The following is a 23,240-nucleotide window of genomic DNA, read 5'->3' as shown; positions in this document are numbered from 1 at the left end:
TTACCTAATATTAATTATTTCCAAATAAATTAAAGAATACAAATTAAGCGCGCGCGCACACACACACACACATATATATATATATATATATATATATATAGTGAAAGCATTGCATAATTTTTATTATTAATTAATAGCCATATATATTTTGTTACCTAATATTAATTAATAACCATAAATTAAAGAATACAAAGCACAAATAATAACCATATATTGTGAAAGCATTGCATATAAGAGACAAGAGCATTAACTAGTTTTATAAAATTTTAATAGGTTTGAATATATCTCTTAATATATGACGACATATTCCGATTATACATATACCAATTAAATTTTGTTACTTAATATAGCTACCAATTAAATTTTGTTATATAATATTTTTTTAAAACAAATAATTAATATTATTAATTAATTAATTTTTGACGTGTGAAATAATGGCACTTCAATAATTATTGACGTGCGGAAATACGCCACCTCAATAATTATTGACGTAGCAAAAAGTGTGTTACTGTTTGCCACGTCAAAAAACACCATATTTTTTGTAATGGAAGCATACAAGCATGGAAGTCAGCCTGTGATCTACCCAAGATCTCGTGATGTCAAAAGATCTTGTTTCCTAGTGTTGAAATAAAGACAAGGATCTAATGATCACGTGTTAGAGTTTGTGATAAAAATTAAGTTATGAAAATAATAGCAAAAGCAATATAGAGAAATAACACAAAGAATTTACGGGTGGATTGGCTTTAGACACATAAGTCCACCACTCGGAATAACCCTAAGGGTTGCATTGTGCTCATTAACTTAATTTATCTACAATATAAAGGTCCTTATTGGGTAACGAATAAATACAAGTAGGCTAATCAAATCTCTTTAATTTGATTATAATATCAATATTTGACTACATTCAACTTTTAAATTGAGAATGTTTGACATCGACCTAATTATGGAATATACAGAAAGTATTATATACTTTTCTTATATTCTAACACTCAGACCACAAAGGGGTAGTTGTTATGGTATATGTTCTCATGGTTGGAAATGTTAGGTGCTCTCTTGGTGTTCTCTTGGTCCTAAATAGATATTATTTTCTAAAAACCAAGTGAGAGAAATAAATGCCACTTTATTTTTTGTTTTTTAAGAAAATAATATTAACGTTGGACCCGGAAATGGACACCAAGAAAGTACCTAACATTCCTCTTTAACATCATATTTGTGTTATCTATGATTTGATAACATGTGATGCCACCTGCTAATACACTATACTACCATCTAGGGGTGCAATAGCTGGAAAGAAATCACTGAAAGGGTAAGGTTTTTTTTTTTTTTTTTTTTTTTTTTTTTTTTTTTTCATCTTACTCTTTCAATGCATACTGCTGAATTCCTTTGTGGTTGATCACATGTGATGATATATATAGGAAGGAAGAATTGGGCAGACACTTCCATTTAGTAGTGCAGCAGCTAGAAAGAACCGGTCAGCAACTCAGGTAAACATACAGTCAATGCATATTGTTTTAATCATTGTTTACAGGATGCATAAATTTTTCATAACGTTTTACTACTTGCATATTAATCACATGAGTTCCTTTGAGGTTGAAAACATGTGATGCAGGAAGGGAGAACTAGTCATAGTGGTAATTAAGAAAGCAATACAAGCATAACGGGTAAGAAGATGCTAGATGAAAACTACTTTTTGTAACACTTGGTTGTACAAGCGGTTACGGTTAGCGGTTATTGGCTAAAACCGCTAATCGCAACAGCTTAAGGCAATTAACCGTGATTAAAATTCAATAGCCACCTTAGGCGGTTGTGGTTGTGATGGAACCCCACAACTAATAGTAGAAATATATTGATAATAATGACTCATTTCAGGTAGGAGAAACAACAATTGAATCCAATTAGGGTTGGAAACAAACCACAAACAAGCTTTTGCTTAATAATTCTTTATTGAAATAAACTACAACTACTATCCCCTATTTATAAGATAGAAATCCAAGTAAAAGAAGGAGTAGAAAGACTAATTAATAAAGGACTCCAACATAAACTAGGACTTGGAATATAGACTCCTTATTGTACTAGTAGACCTTTCTCCTTGTCCCAAAAAAAAAGTAGACAAGTCCCTTGCTTCTCAACCCTCAATTGCCATGTGAGACCTACGTAGCATTGGTTCTCCATCAAGTTGCGGTTATTAAAACAATAACTCCCAGTTGATAACCATTTTTTATATATAGGCTTTTGATAGTGTTTTGGGCATTCTTTGTATCTCTTTTTCGAGCTTATTTTAAATAATTTTGGGGGTTTTTTAAATAATAAGGTTGTGCATAATATATATAAGCATACTTACTTGTTCAAACACTTGATTTAACATTACTCTTAAGACTAGATGTTGTGTATAATATATATACAACACACACTAGGGTCAGGCATTATTTTATTTGTTATAGCTTGTTTTTCCTTACTTTGGAAAAGTGATCAACTAGGAAAATGATGCGCCTTTTGCAAACACCATTCTAATGTTTAAAACCTCTCATTTTGGTGTATCAAACTTTTGATTTTTTTCCAATTAACCCCTTCCGTTAGAGATTAGAGTTAAATCAAATGGTAGAAGGGGTAATATGACCTTTATACCCCCGAAATTTTAAAAAATTTCAAATCTATCCTTATTTATAAATAAAATATTATTATTATTATTATTATTAAAAAAAATGTGACCCATCGGTGACCCACGGGGTCACCAAGGTGGGTCACTTGGTGACCTGCGATGGTCACTTTTTTTCTCTTTTTTTTTTATTTTTTTATTTTTTTTTAATATATATAATAATAATATGACTCGTGGGTCACAAGGCGAGTGAGTTAGATCTACCAGTGAAACTACAGATCATGATTTTTTTTTTTTTTTTTTTTTTAAAAAAAACAAATTATTTGTTAATAAAAAATGAGAGCATTTTAGAAATTTTACACCCACTCCGTTAGGATGTAATAGAAAATCCTATTAAATAACAATATCCACAGTATGTGTGAGAGGTGATTTGCTTAAAACACCGACATTTCAAATCCAACTTGCAGAAAGCCAAATCCAAATAGAAACCAACATTAGGAAATCCAATACAAATCCAAAACAATACAAATCTAAAATCAATCCAAAAAACACCAAAAAAATTGTATTAAATATATAATATAAATATTAACCGTCTACCTGTACCCCTAAAACCACTAACCGCCTTGCAAGTGTTGCAAATGTTAGTGCAGACAAAACTCATAAAGGAACAAAGAAAAGAAAAGGAAGGCATATAATGTATTGTAGAGCATCTCCTGCAGTTTAGCTAAAAGACCACTATTAGCTATATTTAGCTATTATTCCTCTTTTTTTAGCTCCAACGGAATAGCTTGCCATTAGTTAGAATAGCTACATTACTATAGTGAATAGCAATTTGGAGCTATTCATTGTAGCACACTAGATGAATAAAATATTGTTTATTTTTCTTTTGTTCATTGTTTCTTTATTTCACCTCTTTTCACCCAACATTTTTTATTTCTTCTGAACACCTCTTCACATCTGCTACGTCTCTCTCACAAACACAAAATTTCTTCACACAAAATTTATCTCTCTCTCTTAGTTGAATGAAACAATTGAATGCAAAAAAAAATGAGGAAACAAATCAATTGTAGTTGGATGAAAAAAATTATTTATGTTATTAATTTTTAGAATTAATACCTGCATGTGAGATGAATGTTCCTCATATGTGTTTATTTTTGTTTTTATGAATAATTTCTATGTATGTGTTTGTTTTTCCATTTAATTAAGTGTTGGCAATAATATAATAAAAAAGAATGAGAAATAATATTTTAAAGCAAGTAGAGAATGAAATAGAGAATATGTTGGAGTGTGAAGTGAAAAAACAATAGTTAAAGTAGAGAATTATACTTTCTCACTAAGTAAAATACCTAATGTTGCTGGAAATGCTATTCTAGTAGACCAATAAAATACCTAAGACAGGCTCAGTTTATTGATGTGGATATATGTTGATGTCTTAAGTAGTGGTACTGCTGCCACTAGTGATTTGAAGAAGAAAAAGGGGAAGTGAGCCTTGATTTGAAGAAATCTTTGTGTATATATAGGGCAAAAGTCACAAAATTGAAAGAACTAGTATCTAGTTTGGGAATATTATTGATGTGTATTGGACAAATGTTATTGGGTTAATGACTTTTTTAGTTCACTTAATTAGAAAGGTTTATTATCAAGTGGCCACCTCAATTTAAAAAAGTTTCACAAGTGCAATAAACGCAGATGGTTCTTCCATTTATGCATGTTCCGTCCATAATGTTAAGGGAATTGAAGCAAAAGCAAAAGTGCTCCCCTAGCTATAGGGTAACATTCTTTTGTTTCTTGGATGTTCTCTAGGTTTAGGGGACACCAAAGGAATCTATTTCGAGGGTTTTTAAGAAGTTTTCCTTCCATTTATGAAATGAAATAAGATTTAGAAAAGCTGCCCTTAGTACTCTAAGGGAAACTTCTCTTGCACGCCATTTTTCTCATTTCATTTTTTTGGTCAAATTTTCAAGGATACCCTTGGCATATCAAGAAATTAGTTAATGTGTTGCCATTTTATATTTCACTTAACTGCCCTTTCACTATTTAAAATATTTTTAAACTGCCCATCATTTTTTAAAATTATTTATCTATTTATTACCTATAATCCAAAGAAGAGTGCTACACATCCCAAATTTTCTTCCAAAAAATTAGTTCTTAAAAGATGTGTCACCATCTCATGAGATTTATTATTTTTGAAAGTATGTCACCAACTTATAGGATGGTGATACATCATTTGAGAACCAACTTTTAAAAAGAAAATTTGGGATGTGTAGCATTTGTGTAATCCAAAGCAAGCCTCCAAAATCTTTCTGAGCCCAATTAAAATTCCTTAACATGGTTGAATTCTCCTTAATAAAATTAATAGCCTAGCTTTAAATCAGTAATAACTAGAGTTGAAGCTTATAAAATAATATTCATCTCGTTAAGATACCATAATCTAAAGAAAATTCACTAGAATTAATATTCTATTAAATTTTTTTTTTCAAGGAATTCTTTCATCTTCATTCCATAATAAGAGATCCAGAGCATAAAACTCTTATAGAGAAATATAACCAAAAGTTATGAAAAGTACAACATCGTAGATACACTAAAAATCTAACAATCAAACCCATGTGCACACTTCATTTAAGGGCAGATCTACTCTAGGCAGACTAGATCTGAACACATAGGTAGGTTTTATCCCTAAAGAAACAAGCTTTATTGACCCGACTGTGAAACAAACCTCTCACACCGAAACTATCTATTCTCAGCTCAAAGGCTAGGATGACACAACAAAATAAGAACAAAACAAAGAAAACCAGCATCAATGGCAAGATCCAGCAAGAAAATGGCAAAAGAAACCCGACGCGTGAAGTTCACATGCAAAGCGCGTGAGATCCACACGATCCACACTCCAGCTCGCACGAACCACATTTGGTGCGTGCCAAAACGAAAAGAGAAAAAGTCTAGTGTCTACAGGGCATAGTGACACTGGAGAAAAGTGTGAGGTGGTGCATACAGGCTTGGGCTAGCGGCAAAAAAGTAGATCGGCAACACAAGGAGCTGATCTAAGTTTCCCATCAAAATATAGATGAAACCCAAGCGCGATGAGAAGCCAAAAGATGAGGTGGAAGGGATAGTTGCTGCTATTGCTGAATCTGAATGTTGCTGTTGGGTTTCAATATCAAACCATAGTAGGGAAAATGAAAGAAAGAACACAAAAAATGGGGGAGGGAGGGATCCCTCCCTCCTTCATGGCCTCACCAGAGAGGGACTAGAGAGAGGCTAGGATTTTTCCTAAAAAAAAAAAAAAATTTATTTCTCGAATTTAAAATATCACACTCTACGAGATGGGCAATTGATAGCAAGTTTGCCTTTTGTTTTCTCTCCTCAAAACAAACAATTTAAACACAAACTCTTGAAAATACTAAAACAAATATATATATATATATCATAACACTTTTTTAAATCAAATACAAAAGGAAATAAACTACCATATATCTTTAACCCATTTAACAATACTCGAGCACGAGCTCGACTCAAGCCGAGCATTTAAACTCGGACTCGACTTGGCTTGATAAGCGCAAATAATTAATCTAACTCAACTTAACTCCTCGAATTTTTTTTTTAAATATCTTTTACTTAAAATTAAAAATTAAAAAAAAAAAAAAAAAAAAAACTAAAATTTAAATAAACTTCTTGATATCCAAGCCAAGTATTAGTAAAAAAAAAATTAAAATAATAATAAATTCCTCAACCACAGAAAAATCTCAAACGGCTAAGTATGAGCCCGAGTTGTGCTTTGGCTACATCAAGAGTGAGGTGGGATTTGGCTGTCACATTTTCGACAGGGGAACAAGCCAACACCGAAACCAATTTCTATGAAGACTTGCGAGGGAGTGTGTCTTCGATCTTATCGGTATGGGACAAAAGAAATTTGAAAACTCTAGAAGAACTTCATGATCAATTTTTTAATCTTCTCAAATATCTTTTCATTGTTATTTAGAGTAGATCTAGAGAGACGTTAGTGCTGTGAGAGTGGTGGAGAGAATCTCAACCCTGCTTGAATGAGTCCCCAGGCTCTAAGAGGAGGAGGTGAGTCCCCAACAAGGGCCGAGTTTTACGTTTTGACTGTTGACCCTTTTGATTTTCTAATTGAATGGAAACTTGCATCACTTTGCACGAATTTTCTTCTTTCTCTTGTATGTTGTTTCTATTGGCTTCGTCTTATTTTAATTTTATTACGTACTGAGCAGCAACATCTTTGACCACCTATTTGGTGGATCTTGATGACCATTCAACATGCCAGCTCCCTTATGGAAGTATTTGATGACTTTTTGTCTTTGTTTTTTGGGAAAAACTACACTTAAATTTAATGTGCGAGGACGAGATTTTTTATTTTTTATTGGGAAGATGGACCGACCTATATATAAATACAAAACCACGTATATATAATCTTTTTATATGTGTTTGCGTGTGTTTATATAAAATAAGCATGGAAGTTTTATATTTAATCTCATATCATCGCAAATACACAATAGTATAAACAACAAGCAAAATAGCTTAGGAAAAAAAAAAAAAAAAAAACTAGCAAATAGACTAAACACAATCTATTAGGTGAAAGAAGAAGCTATCTTTGAGTGTGAACTTTTTTTCCTAACAATCACCCGGAGCCCCAAATAGCAACAATGCTAAGAGTCGAGCCAAACAATTTTGCAATCATAAATGATTAAATCATTTAACTTGTGATGTCAAAAAAAATATTGTAAATCTAAATGACAGCAAAATAACTATTCAAAAAACTAATTGTTGGGTAGAAGCAACTCAAAGAACTCAAACCATTTAACTTTTCCTCTCACATATTCAATGAGAGTCCCAAACCAAATTAAGTTTTTGATTAGAAGTGAACTAGAATATAGGGGGAAACTAAATGAATTGGGTCTTTTAGGTGAAAGAGGGGGCAAAGTTAAAAAAAAAAAAAAAAAAAATTAAAAGGGGGCACAAGTAATGTTTTTTTTGGGGAGGGGGAGGCGGGGCAAAACTAAAAAATAATAATTAAAAGGGAGACAAATATATATTTGGGGGGGGGGGGGGACTAAAAAACAAAAAAAGAATTTAAAAGGGACATAAATATTATTTTGGGGGGACAAATTTATAAAATTGGTATATTTGAAAGAAATTTATGAAAAATTGTAAAATTTGGGGGGACATTCGTCCCTCCAACCCCAGTTGTGGCTTTGCCCCTGCTTGAAACTATCATTAATTTTGTAGTTACATCTTCAAACTGCAAAAAGTGATATCGGGGTCTCCTATACTATCATTGTGGGTCGAAAATTTTGTATTTTTCTCCTTAAAAATATAGCTATTTGAAAACAAGTATATTAAAATTATTAAAAAAATAAGACGAAAAGAAAGACTGAAAGTATGATCCTTTTCACATTAGCCCCCTTAAATTATTATTGTTTTTTTTCAAATGGTTATTTTTATATATTTTTTAATAACTTTAAAAGTATTTTGAAAAGAAAAATAAAAAAGTGCCTAATTTGACACGAGATGGTAGAATGTGAATGCTTAATGTTAGTTTTTAAAGTTTGAAAGCGTAATTAGAAATAATTTGAGAAGCCAAAGTATATTTAGATATATATTTTTTTAGGGGAAAATCCACTGTACCCCCTGAAGTTTTAGGAGTTTTTCAATTGGAAAAAATGCAGTTTACCCTCCTGAAGTTTCAGGGGTTTTTCAATTTTAACCCCAAAGTTTAAAAATTGGCAATCTACCCCCTGAAATTTCAAAAATTGGCAATTTAAACATTCTATTTAATTTTTCCGTTAAATTGGACGGAAATTTTTTTAAAAAAGCCTGAGGGTAATGATGTAATTTCATAGATTTTCGTCCATTTTGACGGAAAAATTAAACGGAGGGTTTAAATTGCCAATTTTTGAAACTTCAGGGGGGTAGATTGCCAATTTTTGAACTTTGGGGTTAAAATTGAAAAACCCCTGAAACTTCAGGGAGGTAAACTGCATTTTTCCCTTTTCAATTTGAACCTCAAAGTTTAAAAATTGGCAATGTACCCCTCAATGTTTCAAAAATTTTCAATTTAAACCTTCCGTTAAATTGGACGGAAATTTTTTTAAAAAAGCCTGAGGGTAATTATGTAATTTTATAAATTTTCGTCCAATTTGACGGAAATTAGTAACAGAAGGTTTAAATTGAATTTTTTTGAAACATTAGGAGGGCACATTGCTAATTTTTAAACTTTGGGATTCAAATTGAAAAACTCCTGAAACTTCAGGAGGGTGAAGTGGATTTTTCTCTTTTTTTAATACGAAGAGAAAGGACAATAATTTCTTACTAACTCCTTACATGTCAAATGCACTAAAGAAACTTCTAGCTAGGAATGTAGGTTTCAAACAGGAATCAAAAGCTCCACAAGTCGTCCGAAAACCAAGTCATTACTTTGAAGTTTCAAGAGTATTCGCGAATATGCACAAGATCAAAATGAAAATCTTCTATTACAAACATTTCCTTCTTTCATCTCCCTAATTAATATAATGCTCGATCTAAAAGAGTTATAAGTCTAGAATTTTCTTCTACCATGCATGCATTATAGATATTGTTATTCAATAACTACTATATATATATACAGATCGAGTTAACAAGAACTTATTCATGAACATTAACCGAGTCAAACTTATTCAGCCAACCCATTTTTGAATAGAATAATAGTCTAGCAAAACCCACTACAGTACTCCCCTATATATACCCACCACCATTGCTCTCTTCAACGTACACATCTTCAAAGATGAAAATGAAGGTCTCTACTGCCTTGATTCTCTCCTTGGCTTTCTTGCATGGAGCCTCCGCAGAACAATGTGGAAGCCAGGCCGGCGGAGCCGTATGTGCCAATGGGGAATGTTGTAGCAAATATGGGTGGTGTGGCACCAAAGCAGAATACTGTGGGACTGAATGTCAGAGCAATTGTAAAGCTGGCGGAACTCCAACCCCGTCCGCCACTCCTAGCGGCAGCGGCAATAACGTCGGTAGCATCATCAGCTCCGCCCCTTTTTGACCGGATGCTTAAATATCGCAACGATCCGCGATGTAAGAGTAATGGGTTCTACACGTACAATGCTTTCATTACTGCTGCACGATCTTTTAGCGGCTTCGGCACAAGTGGTGATGTTAATACACGTAAAAGGGAGATTGCAGCTTTCTTGGCTCAAACCTCTCATGAGACTACTGGTGAGAAAACATTTTTTATCTTTTTTAATTTTGTTTTTGGTTTAATTTGTTGAATTTAATTGCGAAATTAAGATGATTAATTAATTGTATTTTGTGTAGGAGGATGGGCAAGTGCACCAGATGGCCCGTATACATGGGGTTATTGCTTTGTTACGGAAAACAACAAGCAAGACTACTGTACGCCGTCCACCCAGTGGCCGTGCGTTCCTGGCAAACAATTTTATGGCCGGGGACCGATTCAACTCACTCAGTAAGTCTCTCAATTAAATATGAGAAAAGTTTGCTTTTATTTTCTTGCACCTTTTGTCCGCAGTACAAATCAACTATTGAATTTATTAGGCTTATACATGAGTTTCACAGATTTAATGATGAATTTGTAAAAGAGATGGACAAAAGATTTACAATAGAATGACACCAAACACATCTCACTAAACAGTTAAATCTATAATTACGTGTTGTGTTTCGAGTCATGTTGAAGTATAAGTATAAGATTATATAGGTTAACTCTAACTCGATTTATTTAATTAAATGAGTAAAGTTCTTAACCCTAATTTAATAATTTTGTATTGGGTTTGTGTCGGGTTCACAAGTTGTGTTACTAGCTTTAATATCATGTGTCAGTTCAGATCACATCGAGAAATAGTTATAAAGCTGCATAAGTCAATCTTAAGCCAACCCCTTTAATTAAATAAGTCATACTCTTCAATTTTAATCTGCTAATTTTATGTTAAATTCATATCAATTTGCAAGTCATATCTAAAATTGACAAACCTACATATAATATCAGAGACTTTGTCCTTGACTTTTGACATTTTGATTGTTTGGTTGACTTTGACACCAACTACAATTATGGGCAAGCGGGTAAAGCTATTGGAGTTGATCTCCTAAACAATCCAGATAAGGTAGCCACAGACCCAGTAATATCATTCAAGACATCCATATGGTTTTGGATGACCCCACAGGTCAGGAAACAAGCCGTCCAGCCACAATGTCATCATTGGAAAATGGACACCATCCAATGCGGACAGGTCAGTCGGTCGGGTTCCAGGCTATGGTGTGATCACCAACATAATCAATGGTAAGATCGAATGCGGGCATGGTGCTGATAGTAAAGTGGCTGATAGGATTGGATTTTACAAAAGGTACTGTAACATATTGGGAGTAAGCTACGGGGACAACCTAGACTGCTACAATCAGAAGACTTTTGCCTAAGCTAACTAGCTGCTATGCTCCAAGGCAAATAAAGGTTCGAACACGTATAATAATTAAGGAGACAATAAACCCTATATGTAATTGGAGAGATTTTCTTGTCCAATGAGAAGGTTTCTACGTTACAGCTGAATAAAGAAGGAATTAATAAATTTGAATATTAGAGGTGTAGCCCCAATATCGCTTGTATTAATGTGATATCCCGCATTCAAACAGATTTTTTTTTTTTTTTTTGTGAATTGAGATTTCATTATCATAGCAAAAAAAGCTTAAAGTTCCGTAGCTACTATATGACGAATACATTTAGGGACCTCATCCCACCACACCTGAACTTCTCCAACAGTTAGACTGTATTTTGCCAACGTGCGAGCAACCACATTAGTAGTTCTTTTGGTATGGCTCACCTGCCATTCCTACATGCTATTAACTATTTAGAAGGGTTTTGGCATCATTAATAACGGTTCCGTATCTACTCCAGCAGTTGGCTTCATTCTTCAGAGCTGTTACAACCTCCAAACTGTCTCCCTCCAGAATCACTTTTGATAAACCGTACCCATGGCTGTGCAAGCTTTCACTATCGTCCATGCCACAATAGCTTCCGCTGTAATCGGGTCAGTGACATTTGGTTTTGTAGCTACCACAGACACCATGACCCCACCTGCCTGATCACGCACTATGAAGCCAATCCCCATTCTTTTCCCCACAACATCGATGGCGGCGTCCCAATTAATTTTGAGAAACCCAGCCTTTGGTTTGCACCACGTCATTGCAGCTTCAACTATCAGTTTGGGACTGGTGGTCCTAGGCCCTTGCTCCGCCTTGCCAAAACTTTCAATCTGTGACTTTGCCGTATTCATAATACTATCAAGCGATGACAAGTCACCCCCAAAAACCATTCTGTTACGCCTCAGCATATAAGACGGGCCACTACAGTCACCCTCTCAAGCTCTTCTGCTTCTAATTTCTCCGCCAAGCTCATGAAAATAGTTGCAAAACCTGCAGCCATAATGGGACACTTTTGAACTTTGTTACTACACACCGCCCATACATCCTGAGCTGCTTCACAATCTCCTGCTCCTATCCACACGTGGGGCATAATGCATCCTTCGTAATTCCTTTCTTGTGGAGATTGAGTTTTGTTGGGAGTATATTGTTACATGCCTTCCAAATAAACATCTTCACAACTGGAGCCACTCTTAAATTCCACACAGACTTCCAAAGATCGCCACTAGCATCAGGGTTTGAGCTGCTACCTTTTCTATCTTCAATGTTGTTTTTTGCTATATGATAAGCACTTGTCACTGAAAATTCTCCATTTTTCGTCCCCACCCAAACCAAACAAACCTTTTGTCTTTGTGGATATATCGGTATGTTGCAAACAAGAATAGCTTCTTCCGGGATGAGTAGCTCATTTAACATGGGAGTGTTCCACCAATTGGTATCTGGGTCAATGAGAGAACTCACCTTTGCTTGTTGATCAAGGATCCATATGGGTGTTTGGATCTCATAGGATGATGGTGAATGGATCCAACGGTCACCCCATATCCTTATAGACTGTCCATCACCTACTCTCCAAATCAAACCTTGCTTTAGCAAACTTTGAGCATTCCAGATGCTCCGCCACGCATAAGAAGGGCTTCGTCCTAGCTCAGAACTAAGAAAACAGCCATTCGAGTAATACTTTTGGTGAAACACTTTAGCAACCAAGGTCTCCGAATATTGCATCAGTCATAATGAGTACCAAATATTACATATTTGGACCATTTAATCTACATTTGCTAAGCTTTTAGTTTTATTATTTTCTGATGTTTTGGTTAGTTTTGGTGTTTTGTAGGTTGTTAAGGGAAAATTGAACCTTTAAAGGGAAAATCCATTAATTCTGGGGCTTAAGACAATTTAGGGAATATTGGCAGCAAATTTAGATCGAGTGATGATTCGCACCCGATGAGTCCCACTAAAAACGTCATATCTAGAGTTGTAGAGCTCAAATTTAAATGATCTTGGTGCCATTGCAAAGCTAACTCAAAGATCCACAAAGTCATGTTTCACAAGATTTGTCTAATTCTGAAGGGAGTGCACTCGAGCGGACATTTAGTGCGATCGAGATCACACACGCCCATCGAAAGTGGAAAGTGATGCACGAGTGCGATCAAGCGCACTCGGCCAACCTGACAGCACTAAATCCCTAAAATGAGCATGTAAATATCATTCTTTTCTAATGTAAACATACGGAGATGCACCAGGGGTGCCGTACTTTGTCAAAATTCGTGTTTTTTGGGTTTTTAGAGCTTTGAACTCCAATTCTATTGTAAGTTTTACGTTTTTCATGATGTTAATTCAATTTGTTATTGTTTTTGTTATCATGAGAGGCTAAAACTTTCAACTATGGTTGAAGATGAAGCCTTGTCATTGATAAACATTCTTGTTCTTGTAGTTTTATGTATATAATGTGATTTTTAATTAAATTGTTGTTCAAAGTCAATTCAATTGTTTGATTAATCTTATTTGATTCAATGTTGTTATTTCATTCATGCTAAATTTTATATTCGTTGTGTTTTATCTAGGGGTACATCGAATGATTGGATTGAGACTAATATCCATTGTGATCTACGGATACAGTGGATGATTTAATCTCAATTAAATATTCGTTGTGATTCTTTTAATGGATAGATTCATTGAATGATTTAATATGCGTGTTTACAACTTTTGAAAAATGTATAAACTTTTTGGTTGTCTATTGTATACATAAAATGCAAGAACATCTTCTTTGATTTAACGAGGCGGATTCGGATAACCTTAGTACCTTTCCATTAATTGTTTTCAAATCATTTAGTTTAGTTTATGTTTTTGCATGACAGGACTACGAAATTTGGAACTAGGTTGAAATAGGGTTAATTTAAATTAGAAAATTGGTTTTTGCAACACAACTCTTTGTGGTTTGACCTTACACTTGCACACACTTTATTGTAAACGACTCGTGTGCTTGCGAGTAGAATTAAATTTGTACATCAGTTGCCAACCCTGCTTTGCTAATAAAGCCAGATTAAAACTCTTTATGTCCCGATAGCCCATCTCTCCTTTGTTTTTTCCCCTCCCCAACCTTTCCCAACACATCCAAGCAATCCTTGTCTCCTTATCTTTTTGCCCCCGCCAGAAATTTGACATCATAGAATTTATATCCTTACAAATTGTTTTAGGCAACTGAAATACACTTATGGTGTATGTTGGAATGGCTTGGATAACAGCCTTCAAAAGTACCTCTTTCCCTGCTTGTGATAAGAACTTTTCTTTCCAACCATTGATCTGACCCCATATTTTACCTTTTAAACCGGAAAAGCTTCCACTTTTGATCTTCCAATCATCACTGGCAAACCAAGATATCTGTCGTAGCAAGTAGTGGAGCTGACTCTTGCCATAGCAAGAATATGCTTTATTGTCCCCCCTGCCCCCCTTTTGGTATTATTATTGAAAAATATGGACGTCTTCTCCCGGTTTAGCTTTTGCCCAGAAACAAATTCATACACTATAAGGATCTCCTGAATATTGACCCATTCCATAATGTTTGCTTTGCAGAAAAGGAAGATATCATTCGCAAAGAAGAGATCGTTTAATCTCATTCGTCTTCAGACAATTGGAAGACTCGAAATCCTCTCATCACGTTCTACCTTTTGGAGCAAAGAACTGAGTCCCTCAGCACATAAAATGTTGAAATAGGGTGATAATGGGTCCCCCCTGTCTGATCCCTCTAGTTGGAGTGAAATTCCCAAACAGCTGCCCATTAATAAGAACTGAATAGGTTACCGTTCGGATACAGGTCATAAGTAAATTTACCCATATACCATCAAACCCAATCTTCTTCATAACCGCCTCCAAAAATTCTCATTCAACCCTGTCATATATTTTACTCATGTCTAGTTTCAACACCATATAACCCTCTGTACCCTTCATTTGTCCACTCATAGTATGCAAAGCTTTAAAAGCCACTAAGATATTATCAGTGATGAGTTTCCCAAGGAAGAACGCACTCTGGTTCGGGGGAATTATGTGGGGCAGTACCTTCTTCATCCTATTAGCTAGTACTTTAGCACTGAGCTTATAGAGTGCATTACAGACACTTATGGGACAATAGTCAGTCACTCTAGAAGGATTCTTGATTTTTGCAATGAGTGCTATATAAGTAGAATTAATGGCAGGATCAAAAATACCATGGTTCAAAAATTCAAGAACAGCCTTGCACACCTCATTTTTCACCGTGTCCCATGATCTTTGATAGAAGCACGCCGCAAAACCATCCGGCCCTAGGGATTTTAGGAGGTGCATCTGTCCAAGGGCTACCTCTATCTCTTCCACCTTGAACGGCTTCAAAAGCTCGGAATTTATAGCCTCCGTAACTCGTCCCTCCATATCTTCCAAACAATTATCCACCCCATAAGTGTCCACTGTCATGAATAGCCCTTGATAGAAATCAGCAAAAGCCTTTCCAATCTCCTTCATTTTTTTCCACTCCTGGCCCAATTCATCTTTTATTTTCCAAATTTGATTTATTTCCGTCTATGGTCCGCTCATGCATGAAAAAACGGAGTGTTTTGATCTCCATTTTGATACCAATTCTGCTTAGCTCTTTGCTTCCATTTGATGTCATCTTGCTCTAGAATGGACTCTATCTCCCCTTGTAATCTTCGGATTTCTTCCCAATTATGAGCCCCCTCATTCTTTTAAAGCACCTCCAATTGTTTTGTTTTCTCTTTGAGCTCCTTCTCCGCATTACCAAATTTATGTGTGCTCCAATTAGTGAGTATTGTTTGACACCAAGCCAGCTTTTGCTCTGCAGGTTCCTCCCTAGATATGCCTCCTTCCGAATCCTTCCAAGCCTCCTTTACAATGTCATTGTACTCCTTATCATGCATCCAACTCGCTTCCACCTTGAATTTTTTTTTTAAGAATTCCTATGGATGTTTTGTATCTTGAACCCATAATAATAGTGGCTTGTGATCCGACTAACAAGTGGCCAAAACACTAACTTCCACGTCTTGATGGATGCTACACTAGGCCGTGTTGGCTATTGCACGGTCTAATCTCTCCTGTATATGACCCCCATCTTGCTGGCAATTGGTCTAAGTGAATTTAGTGCCCTTATAACCTAAGTCGCTTAAACCACACTTTTCAAGCACTGATCTAAAGTGCCCCATTTGCCCTTCACGTCTTATTGCTCCATCCCGCTTCTCCGTTCAATCCACAACCTCATTGAAATCCCCAATACAAAGCCAAGGCTCCGAAGTAAATAATCCCAGATGCTCAAGTAGGGTCAATGATTCATGTCGCTTCATCCAGTTAGGATGGCCAGAAAACCCCGTAAATCTCCAAGGAGTAGAATTTTCCGTCAATCTTACCACCGCATTAATATGCCTTCGAGTGTAATTCTGGATTTCAATTTCATTTTTTTCCTTCCACAAAAGTGTCAAACCTCCACTTTGTCCAACTGGGTCAACCACAAAAAGTCCTTCAAACCCCAACTTTACATGTAGTCCTTCCATCTTGTGTTTGTACTCTTTGTTTCCATACAAAACAAAAAGCTGGGTCTCTTTTCATTCACCATATGGGAAAGGTCATGAATTGCTCGGAGGTTCCCAATCCCCCGACAATTCCAGCATAGTAGAATCATGGCGATTGGCGGGGCTGTTCAACAGCCTCTGCCATAATTTTGTCACAATCCAGATGCTTCTTCACGCTCCTCTTCCATTTTTTAGCCCCTCTATCCTACTGAATTCTTCTGTCCTTTAAATTCGCCTTTCTTTTACCGAGATATTGTTCCTCATAGGCACTGAGTGCAACCTCACCATTTTATTCTTGACCCAAATAATTAACTAAGCTTAAGTATCTTAATTAGGAGGTTAATTTGGGCTTTGGGTCACTAAGGACACTAGAAGGGTAATTTGGACTTTTGGACCGGATGTACACTAGGGTTAGCGAACGTACGCAAGGGGGACCACTATATGTACACTTTGCAAATAGTACACTGACATACGCGGGACCACACAAATGTGCGCTACTTTTTGGAATACCCTTTGGATAATACCTGGACGTACGAGGCATCCTTTGGACAGCTGTGTAAATAGTACCGGACATACGTTAGGGTTGGCCGACATCCGCTACTTTTATGGAGAGTTGGTGGAGCCCCTTAGCTATAAATACCCCTACCCCTCATGAATTCTCACGTTCTCTCAAGCCCCCAGGCTGCGAAAGTCCATCCTTGTGTGTGTATTGTGAGGTTTTGTGAGTTTTGGTGCTAACGGTGAGGAGATTCTTGAAGTTTCGCTTCAAGGAGGTAACATCGGTTTACCTAGTCTATTTTTACGTTGTTATGCTGCCCTAATGTTGTCTTGTGTTGTTAGTTGTAGCTTTAGCTTTAGTTATGCTTTAAATCTGGTTTAGAATAGTGTTGTTTTGACTTAGCATGATCGCGTTTGCATGGAGGTTTCATTTTGAGTTAGGAGACCTTAGGAAGCCCATTGATAGCCATAGAATTTCGTTTTGGAGAATAGAAGGACAAGTAGACAAAATGAGGTTGTCCCTGAAAACCTCGAAGTGGACATATCGTTCGAAGTATCATAGTGGACCTACGGTCTCGAGCTCGAACGTATGGTCCGAAGTGTGACAGAAGACTTTATTTTAACCAGCCGTCTGATAGCTCATATTTTCTTGTTTTAGAGTTGTTTTGATAGAAATATGACTAATAGAAGGTTTTCCACAGATCTGGAAAACCCAAATCATTTGGAATACTTAGAGATGTTAGACCTAGGTGAGTTTTAACTCACATAATGCTCGTTGTTATTTTCCATGCACTCCACGACTATTTGGTGTACCAAAAACATGCATGTTTGCAACTCCCACAATTTATACTTACTGCACATGAACTCTACCATTATTGAGAAAAATGTTGTGTTGAATATGTTAAGAAAGTGAGACTTATAAAAGCATGCATGTAAAATAGAGACAAGATAATTTTGTATCGTATGACATAGTACACCGATACGTGCGAGATAACGGCCATGGGCATAGTATATATGTTAACTTTATGGTCAAATGTGTGTGTATTATATGGGCCTTGGATCCGATAGTTGTTTTATGGCCAGAGCAGCCTTAACAGACGGTCATTACAGGACGAACATCATTAGCAGTGTAAGCCACCCAAGGTCAAACTCGGTTGTGCTACTAGTGTTATGTAAGGTAGCATACAATATCCGAGGTACTGGTGTTGTATTACAGGTCCCTCAGGACAATACCAACCTACTGGGAAGGGGTAATATTAAGGGTAGACCATACTGTTGAACTATGGCTGTCACTCTATATCATATGTATAGATTATCTATCTATATCACACCCATGTAAAACTGTCTTGATGAAACTATTGCTTTACTAAAATTTAGAGTTCATCACTAAATTGGCATGGACATTATTTGCGTTAACATTCACTAAGTCTTAGACTTACCCACCTTTTTATTTATGTTTTCCCCTATCATTACAAATATTTGTACAGTTTAGCTATCCTAGAAGAGGATGTCGTCGGATCAGACTTGGGTGATTGTGCAAGATCTGAGTTGGGTCATTTTTAAGGACATGGACCCAGTATGGTTGAAGTTTGGTGCATGTTGTGTGGATGTTAAATTTACTGCTCTCTATTTCCTATAGTTTTTGAAAGTCTTCCGCTGAAATTTTCTTGTTTCGACGAGAAATGTTGAAATCCCTAAGTCTTGTCCCGCGAGGGATAAGGCTGAGAGACGAACCATGGGGTCAATTACTAGTTAATTGGTTTGCCCATTGGGGTCGTTATACTTCCGCTTCCATTTTTTCAGATTAGCACCACTCTTCAGCTCACTATGGTTACCCTCATGATCTGGGCTTAACGTTATGTCCATTCGAGTAACCACTTCCACTCCTTCTTCCTGTTCTGTCTCTTCCTCACTAACGTGGTGTACCTCCTGCACGGATACAAGTCTCAAAATAAGGCTTGCAATCTCCAGCCTTTCCTTCTCTTTCAGCCCAACACTTGGCCCACCCAAATTAAAATTTGGCGTGGCTGTATCTTCATTATTACTATCCATCCCTATATTTTCTTCACGTCCCCCCGCTTCTTCCAGGCTTTCTACATATATTCGACCCTTCAAAGAATCGAAACCATTTAACTTTTCCTTTCACATATTCAATGAGAGTCCCAAACCAAATTAAGTTTTTGATTAGAAGTGAACTAGAATATAGAGGGAAACTAAATGAATTGGGTCTTTCAAGTGAAAGAGGGGGCAAAGTTAAAAAAATGAATTAAAAAAATTAAAATTAAAAGGGGGCACAAGTAATTTTTTTTTTTTTTGGGGGGGGGGGGGGGGCAAAACTAAAAAAAAAAAAAAATTATTAAAATGGACACAAATAATATTTTGGAGGAAGAAATTTATAAAATTGGTATATTAATTTGAAGGAAATTTATGAAAAATTGTAAAAAATTTTTTTGGGGGGGTGGGGGATGAATCGCCCATGCTCGGAACTATTATTAATTTTATAGTTACATCTCCAAACTTCAAAAAGTGATATCGGGGTCTCCTATTTCTATCACCGTGGGTCAATTTTTGTATTTTCCTCCTTAAAATACCCCAAAAAATAGCTATTTGAAAAGAAAAAATGAAAGTATGATCCTTTTTGTATTAGCCCCCTTAAATTATTATTATTTTTTTCAAATGGTTATTTTTATATATTTTTTAATAACTTTAAAAGTATTTTGAAAAGAAAAATAAAAAAGTGCCTAATTTGACACGAGATGGTAGTATGTGAATCCTTAATGTTAGTTTTTTAAGTTTGAAAGCGTAATTACAAAATAATTGATAATTTGAGGAGCCAAAGTATATTTAGATATATATATTTTTTAATACAAAGAGAAAGGACAATAATTTCTTACAAACTCCTTACATGTCAAATGCACTAAAGAAACTTCTAGCTAGGAATATTTCTAGTAGGTTTCAAACAAGAATCAAAAGCTCCCCAAGTCGTCCGAAAACCAAGTCATTACAAAACTTTGAAGTTTCAAGAGTATTCGCCAATATACACGAGATCAAAATGAAAATCTTCTATTACAAACACTTACTTCTTTCATCTCCATAATATAATGCTCGATCTAAAAGAGTTGTAAGTCTAGAATTTACTTCTACCATGCATTATAGATATTGTTATTCAATAGCTACTACTATATATAAATACACAGATGGAGTTAACAAGTCAACTCGAACTTTATACAAACATATTCACGAACATTAAACGAGTACTCAACCCGAGATTCCGAATAACTCATTTAATAATTAAAGGGTCTAGAGAGTGGTTAATTATTTCCTAGGAAAGGAATCTCGGGAAACAAACACATGTTATGCTTTTCGGTGCATATTTGCTACGTACATGTTTGCGTGGTGCTACCAGAGGGAAGCCAAAACTCAAGTCGAACTCTACGATGGAATAGCTTCTTCCGCAATATATGGCAAAGCAGACGGCTCATGACATCACCAAGCTCAGCCATTTCGATGATAAATTTTTTGATCACCGACTCACCCATGTCAACCATGTTTCTTGATGATCATGATGAATCATGTGGCTCTCAGCTAGCCAACCCATTTTGAATAGAATAATAGCTAGTAGAGCAAAACCCACTACAGTCCCCTATATATATATACCCACCACCATTGCTCTCTTCAACGTACAAATCTTCAAAGATGAAAATGAAGCTCTCTACTACCTTCATTCTCTCCTTAGCTTTCGCTTTCTTGCTTGGCAATTGTAAAGCTGGCGGAACTCCAATCCCGTCCGCCACTCCTGCCGGCGGTGGTGACGTCGGCAGCATCATCAGCTCCGCCCTTTTCGACCGCACGCTTAAATATCGCAACGATCCGCGGTGTAAGAGTAATGGGTTCTACACGTACAATGCTTTTATCACGGCTGCACGATCTTTTCCCGGCTTTGGCACAAGTGGTGATGTTAATATACGTAAAAGGGAGATTGCAGCTTTCTTGGCTCAAACATCTCACGAGACAACCGGTGAGAAAATTAAACAATTTGTTTTTTTCCTTTCTTTTTTTTTTTCGTTTTTGGATTAATTTGTTGAATTTAATTGCGAAAGATGATTAATTGATTTTATTTTGTATAGGAGGATGGGCAAGTGCACCAGATGGCGCGTATGCATGGGGTTATTGCTTTGTTACGGAAAACAACAAGCTAGCCTATTGTACGCCATCCAGCCAGTGGCCGTGCGCTCCCGGCAAACAATATTATGGTCGGGGACCGATTCAACTCACTCAGTAAGTCTTTGAATTAAATATGAGAAAAGTTTTCTTTTTATTTTCTTGCACCTCTTGTTGGTCTTTGTACAAATCAAGCATGCATTGAATTTATGGGACTTACATGTGGGTGGTCTTACAGATTGAATGATAAATTTGCAAAAGAAATGGACAAAAGATTTGCAATAGAATGACATCAAACACATCTCACTAAACAGTTAAATATATAATTACGTGTTGCAATCAAGTCGTGTCGAAGTATGAGTACAAGATTATATTGGTTAACCATAACTCGACCTATTTAATTAAATGAGTTATATTCCTTAACCCTAACCCAATAATTTTGTATTGGCTTTGTGTCGGATTCATATGTAGTGTTACTAGCTTTAATATCATGTGTCAGGTTTAGGCCGTGTTGAGAAATGGTTATAAGGCTAGTTACATAGGTCAACCATAACCCGACCCCTTTAATTAAATAAGTCAAACTCATCAATTTTAATCCGCTAATTTTATGTTGAATTCGTATCAATTCGCCAGTCTAAAATTGATAACCCTACATGTAATATCAAAGACTACTTCTAATGCTTTGATTGTTTGGTTGACTTTGACAGCAACTACAACTATGGGCAAGCGGGTAAAGCCATTGGAGTTGATCTACTAAAGAATCCAGATCTGGTAGCCACAGACCCAGTAATATCATTCAAGACAGCCATATGGTTTTGGATGACCCCACAGGGAAACAAGCCGTCCAGCCACGATGTCATCATCGGAAAATGGACACCGTCCGCTGCGGACAGGTTAGCCGGTCGAGTTCAAGGCTATGGTGTGATCACCAACATAATCAACGGTGGGCTGGAATGTGGGCATGGTGCTGATAATAGAGTGGCTGATAGGATTGGATTTTACAAAAGGTACTGCGACATACTGGGAGTAAGCTATGGGGACAACCTAGACTGCAATAATCAGAAGCCTTTTGCCTAGGCTAACTAGCTGCTATGGTTCAAGGCAAATAAAGGTTCAAACACGTATAATAATGAAGGAGACAATAAACCCTATATGTAATTGGAGAGATTTTCTTGTCCAATGAGAAGGTTTCTACGTTACAGCTAAATAAATAAAGAAGAAATTAATAAGTTTGAATAATATTGGAGGTGCAGCCCTCATATCTCTTGTGTTGATGTGGTGTCCATATTGCAAAACACACACACATGTATATATAATAATAATAATAATAATAATAATAATAATAACCATGACCAACCCAATTCAATTTGGCCGGATCTCAACTCAACCCAATTCAGTTAAAGCCGAATCTTTTTCGGAATACGAATTTTCCTCCTCTATCACCTTCATCTTCATCTTCATCCAAATCAGATTCCAAAACAAATTCTTGTGTGAAAGTTAGATTTATAGAATAAAATACTTCCTTATTTTTTTATATTCAAAAGTTTCATTTATTTTTTCTTAAAAATGAAAAAATATGGAAACACGAGGTATCGATCCGTATTCCTTTCATCCAAGCAGCGATGATGGCTCTACCAATTGTGCTACATTCCCATGTTATAAGTGTGGACATGATTACTGAATAAATAACATTTACATGTACTCTCTGGAAAAATAGGTAAAAGTTCTTTTTGGCAAATAAAAGAATTATAAAAATAGGATGATTTTGATCCAAATCCACGATGGTGTATTATTCTGCCCTATGAACTTAAGTTAAGGGTAAGGGTAGCTAGGTGTCTAATATGGGCTAAGGTATATTATTTATGGTTGTGTGATATATAAATTTTTGGAAAGGGTATTAACCTACAATTTGGAAAATTTTGGCATTTATTAGGTGCTGCAAGAAACTAATATTATGACCAGATTCATTAATATACGTAACCCACGTTTAATGGTGCTATGACAAT

General features: G+C 35.9%; 1 protein-coding gene and 1 pseudogene across 1 annotated transcript; both read left to right on the top strand.

Annotated features, from left to right (window-relative positions):
- The first annotated feature begins 9,374 nt into the window (after positions 1-9,374).
- On the top strand, positions 9,375-11,026 carry LOC132179630 (endochitinase-like; annotated as a pseudogene).
- A 9,749-nt stretch (positions 11,027-20,775) lies between these two features.
- On the top strand, positions 20,776-22,503 carry LOC132179639 (basic endochitinase C). The gene is made up of 3 exons (XM_059592389.2): positions 20,776-21,091; positions 21,201-21,351; positions 21,942-22,503. Exons 1-3 carry the CDS (start codon positions 20,776-20,778, stop codon positions 22,309-22,311), a joined length of 837 nt encoding a protein of 278 aa, XP_059448372.2. The 3' UTR covers positions 22,312-22,503.
- Positions 22,504-23,240: the final 737 nt, after the last annotated feature.

The sequence above is a fragment of the Corylus avellana genome, chromosome 2 (assembly GCF_965113065.1).
Source record: "Corylus avellana chromosome 2, dhCorAvel1.hap1.2, whole genome shotgun sequence".
NCBI classification, from domain to species: Eukaryota; Viridiplantae; Streptophyta; class Magnoliopsida; order Fagales; family Betulaceae; genus Corylus; species Corylus avellana.
The sequence above is the reverse complement of the archived record's forward strand: the minus strand, read 5'-3'. Positions and strand labels throughout refer to the sequence as shown.

Coding starts and splice junctions, on each gene's coding strand:
- LOC132179639 (XM_059592389.2), top strand. CDS start 20,776: ATGAAGCTCTCTACTACCTTCATTCTCTCCTTAGCTTTCGCTTTCTTG. Junction 21,092..21,200: donor AACATCTCACGAGACAACCG/GTGAGAAAATTA, acceptor TATTTTGTATAG/GAGGATGGGCAAGTGCACCA. Junction 21,352..21,941: donor GGACCGATTCAACTCACTCA/GTAAGTCTTTGA, acceptor TGACTTTGACAG/CAACTACAACTATGGGCAAG.